Genomic DNA, 7,651 nt, shown 5'->3' with positions numbered 1-7,651 from the left:
GACTTCCGCATAGCAACAAAAGACGGACGAAGTCAAGACTCCGCCAACGTTACCTAGGAAACACATCAAAACATTTCAGCGCGGGACCGGAAGAGGGTACACACGCACCTGTGGCGTTGTAGCTCGTTAGAAGAATACTACCGCTATTGTTACTTGAAAGCTCTGTTAATGTTTTTCTTTTGTTTATTTAAATTTGTCAGCTGAACAAATACAAAATAACGAGTTCATACACAGTAAAGTGCCTATCTGGCTCGCGCACAAAGTGAGTTTGGCTTCACGTTGCGTTTAATTACCGTGAGCCACCTGTCACAAGCAAGGTACGTCTCCAAATTCAAACTAGTGTCGGCTTTAAACAATTTCTTTCCCGAACGGTCAACTGAAGCTTATGACTTTCGAGAATTCGTCATTAATTGCTTCTTGAGAAGATGGCGCTGGCTAGTCTAAGCGACTTTGCTGGTTAGAGGGGCGACATTAAAGGACGTATGACGACGGTGGATTTGCCTGACACACAATGTCAAAAGCCCAGTTCAAGAAAAAGGAATCCACTTCCAGCAAAATATCCGACGTGCAGGCAGAGTGAGTTGTATTCCGTACCCATATATCACAATTGAGTTTCCTGAGCTCATGTTACATGTTATGTTCATTGAATACTCTTAATTCGATGTAATAGAAATTGCTCAGCACGTCTGCCTCACAGTTCCAAGGTTCTGGGTTCGACTCTGGGCCCAGCCTTCTTCTTCTCGGTTAATGTGCACGGTCTGGCTTTCCTGAGCTGTTTAAGTAGCAACTGTCTGTCAAATATTTCACTCCCTCACAAAGTTTGCCAACCAAATGAGTATAGCTTCAGAGCAAGCCACAACAGCTGACAGACAATGTAGTAGAGAGTCTGACTTGCGTCCTCTCCCAATTTCAGAGTATGTTCAGCACCCATCACTTCTACCGACAGCCTGGACGACGTGTGGCCCGAGTGGAATGACGGGGATGTCTACAGGGAGAAATGGGACTCAGGCAAAGAAGATCCAAAGAAGCCTCCCATTACAAATGTAAAGGGAAAGCTGAAGTCAAGCTAAACAGATTTTTTTCAAGAATGTGTTCCCAGCAGGCCCACTAGTTGAAACAGGGCATTCTGATTCATTTTGCATTTGGGGAACATAAATTAAGCAGCAAAATGCACTCGTTTTTAGCCATCTCCGGGGGCGGCCGTTTTGTCTTCTGTCGACTGAAAATGACATCACAACTGCTCACAACGACCAATCACGGCTGTCCTGTTTTCTGAATCTGAGCCGTGATTGGTCGTTGTGAGCAGTTGTGATGTCATTTTCAGTCGACAGAAGACAAAATGGCCGCCCCCGGAGATGGCTAAAAACGAGTGGATTAACACGTATTCCATAAACGCAATATTTATCAAAATGCCCTGTTTCAACTAGTGCGCTCGCATAGAACATATTCTTGAAAAAAAAAATGTGCGTTGACTTCCACTTTAAGCGGAACACAAATCCAATAATGACACTAGCTGCATGTTACATTATTCTTTTACAGCTGTTCTTTGACGACCCAGAGGGGAAAATTAGCCTTCCGGCTTCTTTGAATGTGGAGTACTGGAGGCGCCCTACAGAGTTTCTTGTCAACATGGTAAACCTTAAAACTTTATAACAAAAATGTAGTGCAATTTTCCCTCATTTATTGCATTGCAGACCGGATTTATAAACACATGCAGAAGCTATTGTTACAACCCGCAGTGCCTGCACAGCAGACATGGCATCTGTAAAGCTCAAGTTTGTTATTATCATTATCTATTATTTTAGCACTTGTCCTCGGTAGCATCACAGCAGAGCTGGAGCCTATCCTAACTGACTTTGCACAAGAGGCAGTCTACACACTGGACTGGTCTGCTACATTGCTAGCAAGACTTGACCAAAAACGACATGTTACCGGTTTGATGTAATATTTTTTGGAATATATCATTTATATATGATATATTTAGTCTCCTTTGCTCAATTACCACTGCAAACTCGACCTTGAAATATATATATATATATATATATATATATATGCGGTCCCTCAGGACGTTTCCTGATCCAAACACCAGGTGTCCCAGATTTTTCCCTTGCAGTGATGCGGTACATGTGCGACAGTCAATCGTTTGAGTGTGCGTTCGTCCGCGTCACTCAGTGTGCGGCGGGCCTAATGAGGACAAGTGCTGCACAAAATGGATGGATGGAAATGACTCCCCTTTTCCCGAATAGACGCCTGGCACACTCTACACTTGGGCAAACAAACTCCCTCATCCTCAACAAGAGGAAACATGGTCTTTATGGTTCCACAATGATGTTTTAATTGCAACACTTTTCACTTCCACATCCCTCAGCGCGGGATTGAGCGATTCCTGGAGGTCTTCTGTTTTTTTTTTTTCCTTTTTCTTTGAATAAGTCATTGCCAGATCGCAATCTGCCTTTTCACTCCTGATGTCAATAGAGTTTAATTAAATCCCTGCGACGGGGGGGCCGAGGCCAATCGCAAGCGCTTTCCGCCGTCTCCAGTTTGCGTGCGATGACATCTCTCTTCATCTCAGATTTCTAAAGCTTATTTTATCGACCGAAGCGCAACTCATTGAAGTCGTCTCCCGCTCGCAAAACACGGCCACCTTTGACCCTCTGTTGGTCTCTGTAGCCATCGGCGAACACAATTGTTAATATTTAATTAGTCATTCTTTGGAGTCTATTAAGGTGCGAGTAGAACGTTCATCGCGGATATGGCAGTCAGGGGAGTATCACGGTGAGGCTAGACCAGCAAAGGCCCCCCCCGGGGAAGTGTTAAGTAGGACACACGTTGGTGTCGACTTTAAAAAGCTTACCTGTGACTGCTGCACAGCTTTGTGTTGTGTGAATGCGCTCATTTCCATCCACGTGTTTTATTTTAGGTGCCCACAGTTGTTGAGAATACGCTCAGCTTTGACCTGGTGTCCTCCAACCAACATCTGCTTTGCAGTGAGGTTAGTAAGAACGTGAACTGAGAAACGGCTGCTATTTTTTTTTTTTCATTTGATGAGCCATTAATTAACGAGGGAAATTGAGTGGCTGTAGCGATGAACAGAGATGGCAAAAATGCTTACACTTTTTAAGTAGAAACACAGATACTTGTGTAAAGAAAAAAGGTCTGGCAAATAAATGAATGATTTAACTGAAGTAAATAAATGTAAGTGCAGAATCTGAAGTGTATTAAAGTACAAAAGAACATTTTTTTTTTCTTTACTATGACACCATTTTGATAGCTACACACAGCAATGTGTTCCCATAGCCTTGCTAACGGGCAACTTTATAACCAAAAATGTGAAATTAACTACATTCATGAGAACTACCGGACAAAAAAAATACACCTCGCCTGCTTGTTTTTTTAAGATTGGACAGGTACATATGTATTTTTTTGGACTGGTACAAGACAACGCATTTGCTCCGAATCATGCTTATGTGACAACATCAAACAGTTCTCTTTAAAGAAGGCCATGAATGCGGGTATCTTGCTTCTTCTTCCCAAGCTGATGAGGTGGATCATCAGTGAGATCTACATCGTTTGGAAAGTCTTTCACCACCCCGAAGCTTCAGACCAACACGGCTGGAAACCTTGGGAGCACATCTACTCGCTATGCAAGGCGGGTAAAGGCCACGTGCCGCTCTTCAACAGCTACGGGAAATACCTGGTTCGACTCTTCTGGATGGTGAGTGTCACTCGTGCTGAAAAAGGGACCCTGAATGCCTCCCCGTCAGTCGGCAAAAGAAAACGGAATGCAATTAATGACAATGTGAATAGTGGAAGCCGTGAAAATGTAGTGATATATATCATCTACGTTGACAAAAAACCCCCCCAAAAACAAACATGAAACAGTGGTCGCCGTGTCGACCGTAGCACGCAAACAGATGGTGATTGTTACGGCATTAAAAACTCAGCTCCTCCCCGGCTTGATTGTTTGCTCGTCAACCACTCCTGTCCCTGCCTCAAGCATCTCATTCTTCTTCTGAATCTACACTATCACAATCCTTCTGTTTTTCTCACACTGCTCTTCACAATTCCTACAATTCCTCTTATATTCCTCTTATCAGGGAGCTTTGGATCAGTGGCCACTGGAGTAAGGAGAAGCCTTTTGGAAGTCAAGTATACACTACTCCAAATCCAGCTGCCCTTGATTTAACCCTCCCCCCGGATAACTGAGGCCTGGATGATGGAGAGTTTTCACAGGCACTACTTGTGATGTTCTGTGAAATTGCGTGCAATTGTGATTCTACCATCGATATCCGGGATGGGCAACTTAAATGTCGGAGGGGTCCACAAGGGGTCTTATATGAGTGCTACGGGGTGGGTGGGGGTGTTATTTTAAATATGGGCAAAAACATGCATTTTTGATAATATATTTTTATCGTATCAATGAACTCAACAACAAAGGCTTTGAAGCAAACGACAAAATAACCACACACTCATTTTATTTTTCCAGTGCAAAAGGCTCGCTTGCATAAAAATTACCATTCAAGGATGGCACAAAACTGCTGAACAAGAAGTGCAAGAACTCATTTTGTACATTTCTTCCACCAAAATCAACTCACTCTTTTTTAAAAATATATTATTGAGGTACTATGTTTGTCCTCCACATCATTCCAAATCCACGAAAAAATATAATTGCAGTTTGGCAGCTGCGGATTTGCATCTTATTTTTCCCAATATTTTTTCATATTTTAGATATCCCCCATTTTTTGTGGAAAACATACATTCAGCGTTTTTGAAGTATTTTGGGGGTTTGAAAACATAAAATGTTATCCCCCTCCAAAAATACCTATATTTTCTCAAATTAAGGCCCGTGAGCCGCCAGTTGCCCATCCACGATCTCTGTGTTGGTGCAGTAGCTTGACAAGAACGAGCGCCGTAGCGCATCGACCTGCATCACGTACTGCTCGGGTAGCAGACAGGCGCAGCTGTGAACAGGTTATTAACGCCCGCCTGTGTGTGTGTGCGCGTGCGAGCAGCTCTCCTCTCTATGTAGCCTTGTTCTCCACCGCCCCAGACAGGCCCTGACACCACACACTGTGCTAAAGCACAAACTCACTGTTTGTTTCCAACAGATGAGTCTGGGGAAAAAAAAAACAGTCTTTCCTCTGTGCATTCAGGGTTGCTGGAGGAAGATAACGGTAGATGATACCATGCCGTTCGACAAAGACCACAATCTGCTGCTGCCGGCGTCCAGCTGTCGGGCGGAGCTGTGGCCCATGCTGTTGGCCAAGGCGCTCGTCAAAGTTATTAACACGAGGCCGCTCAGTGAAGATGTCAACAGGAAGTGAGTGGCATCGTTTCAGTATTTTGCATTAGGGTTAAGCAACACAAACACATTTTAACCGTACTGTATGTATGATTCGGCCCAGAAAAAAGATCGTGGGCTGGTCGAAAGTGGCCAGTGAATATTCCTTAGTAGTCATTTAAATGCACTTCTACCGGAAGTGTTTTAAACTCTGGTAACAATCAAGCCTATTTTGCTGACTGGACGAAGGCCTCGGTGTGACCTCATTTCTGTCCCGGCTTGCGTCAAACTTGGTGGCATGTCAGTGATGCAGCAGCGTGGCGTGTGAAGAAGATGCGTCCCGTTCGGTTGTCCACTGAAGGTTGACCAATGAATGAATTTTTAATCTGAAACAGGAAACAAAGGACACTAACCACCCCCCACCCCATTGAAGCATTCCTAAGTCATAGTGGTTTCGTTTTTTTTTTTTTTTTTTGTGTCTCTTGGGAAAAGTTGTATTTTTAAGCTGAGTTGGTGAACTTCTGTAGTGGATTCATTTCCTTGAGTGCCATGACTGCGGACCAGACATAGCGATTCCCAAGAGGGCCAATTAGAGCTTATTGGGGCCATCTGTTTCTGCTGACACGTACTCACTGTCATACACTCAAGTCCACAAGATGGCTTGGAAGTTCTCAAAATGCTCGGACGTTAATGTTGCTTCCTCCAGGTTTGATAAAACACATTTCTGGATATAACCAAATGATTCAAGTGAGCAATGAATAAAGTGCATTTTCCGTGTGACTGATATGCTGACATATTCCTCTTTTCTGAGCTAAATAAATTCTCTACTGTTTTGTCCTTGATTCAGCAATTTTGCGACAATTGCTGTGTGTCGAATGCTTCTTTTGTGGGGGGGGGGGGGGAGGCACTGACGCTAGCAGTCTTCCTCAAGCAATTGTCATTTACAGAATACAGACTTTTTTTTATTTGTCCTCTGCGAAGAATGATTAGTATAGGTGAAATTGCGACAATGACAATTTAGTTATTTTTAATTGAATTAAAATGTCATTAAAAAACACGTTACAGAATTCTGTTTGGGGACGATTCCATTCATTTCAATGGGGACACATGATTTGAGCGGGGTCAAAGAATGAATTCAACTTGTATCTTAGGGCGCCACTGTACTCTCCAATATTCATGACTCCTCATTAGCACAAACCAGGATACCTTTAAAATGGTGTTGTTCTTGGATGGTAAGCATATTTGCTCATGTTTTATTTGCTCATCCTTTCATATTGTTGCACCTCTACTTGTTTTCCCTCCCAGTAAAATGTCACAGCTCTCCGACGAGATTGGCGAGTTCAACTTCATCCACCACCTTACCGGCTGGATCCCGGAAATCAGCCCGATAAAGTAAGTGTACTGCTCCACATAATTAAGTCTTGCTCATCTTTTGTATACACAGCAATGAACTTGCAAATTGCAATACATCACAGTATGAAAAAACAAAACACCCTACTGATTCTTGAACCTGCTCCCAGCTATGTGTGCCGGAGAAAAACGTGGGATTTCTTAAAAGGCAACATCCCGGAATTCATGCACAAATGCGTGAAACTGCAGCAGAAGAAGCATCACTCGCATTCGAGGAGGAGTTCATCCCTCAGTGATCACAGGAGCCATCGGGACATGGACAAAGGTCAGGTCACAAACACAGTGCTATACCACCAACGTTTCCGGTGTCTTTTACACACGCAAGTATCGTTCGTAAATGCCGAGTATTGTCTATACCTCCATTGGTATGCATCCACGAGACACGGGAAGTCTTTTTCGTGTCGTTTGAAGTCGCCACCTCCTGCTTTCCTCGACTCAGGGGTGGGTCCATCCGGGCTCGGTCGGACTATAAATAAACCAGCAGAGGGAGCAGCGGCAGGGTGAATCGCCGCCGCGCAGGCCAGACGAGCCGCCCAAGTCAAGTGCGCTCGTCTCATGACGGCAACATCCACATAACAAGATAATTGTCTCGTAATTACGTGAAAGCTTGTGGGATGCAAATCTGCCAGTCTGGCATTATTCCATCCTGACTACCTGTTATGTTGTTAAAGGCCAGCTGCTATTTCGTAGTATATTGACTCCACATTAACCGCCTGTAAATTGCAACACGGAGAGCTGCTTCTGCAAAAAAAAATAAATAAAATAATTCTTAGACTTCCTATGTCCCCGAGCTGTTTTTTATCACATAAAATACAATTTGAAACGAGGCAGGTCCAATTGCGGATTACCTTAGACCCCAGCACAGAGTCGAATGGACTCTAAGAAATATGTGTCATGTTTTATTGGTTATCAGCTGAAATTCTCATGATGTTTTGCATAATGACACGCTTTATTATTTAT

At 43.6% G+C, this 7,651-nt stretch overlaps 1 protein-coding gene across 2 annotated transcripts in view; it reads left to right on the top strand.

The window, feature by feature from the left end:
• The first annotated feature begins 70 nt into the window (after nt 1-70).
• The window catches only part of adgb (androglobin), a 32,838-nt gene continuing 25,257 nt past the window's right edge, over nt 71-7,651 (top strand). For both annotated transcript variants that reach the window (XM_086018543.1, XM_086018542.1), the window contains exons 1-8: nt 71-576; nt 914-1,043; nt 1,540-1,632; nt 2,921-2,992; nt 3,536-3,715; nt 5,154-5,320; nt 6,587-6,673; nt 6,802-6,956. In XM_086018543.1, coding sequence (XP_085874669.1) covers nt 512-576; nt 914-1,043; nt 1,540-1,632; nt 2,921-2,992; nt 3,536-3,715; nt 5,154-5,320; nt 6,587-6,673; nt 6,802-6,956 — 949 coding nt within the window. In that variant the 5' untranslated portion in view covers nt 71-511. The remainder of the gene's footprint in view (nt 577-913; nt 1,044-1,539; nt 1,633-2,920; nt 2,993-3,535; nt 3,716-5,153; nt 5,321-6,586; nt 6,674-6,801; nt 6,957-7,651) is intronic.

The sequence above is a fragment of the Filicampus tigris genome, chromosome 20, assembly GCF_054856515.1.
Source record: "Filicampus tigris isolate MCC_2025a chromosome 20, RoL_Ftig_1.0, whole genome shotgun sequence".
Lineage (NCBI taxonomy): Eukaryota > Metazoa > Chordata > Actinopteri > Syngnathiformes > Syngnathidae > Filicampus > Filicampus tigris.
This window is presented reverse-complemented; position numbering and strand designations above follow the sequence as displayed.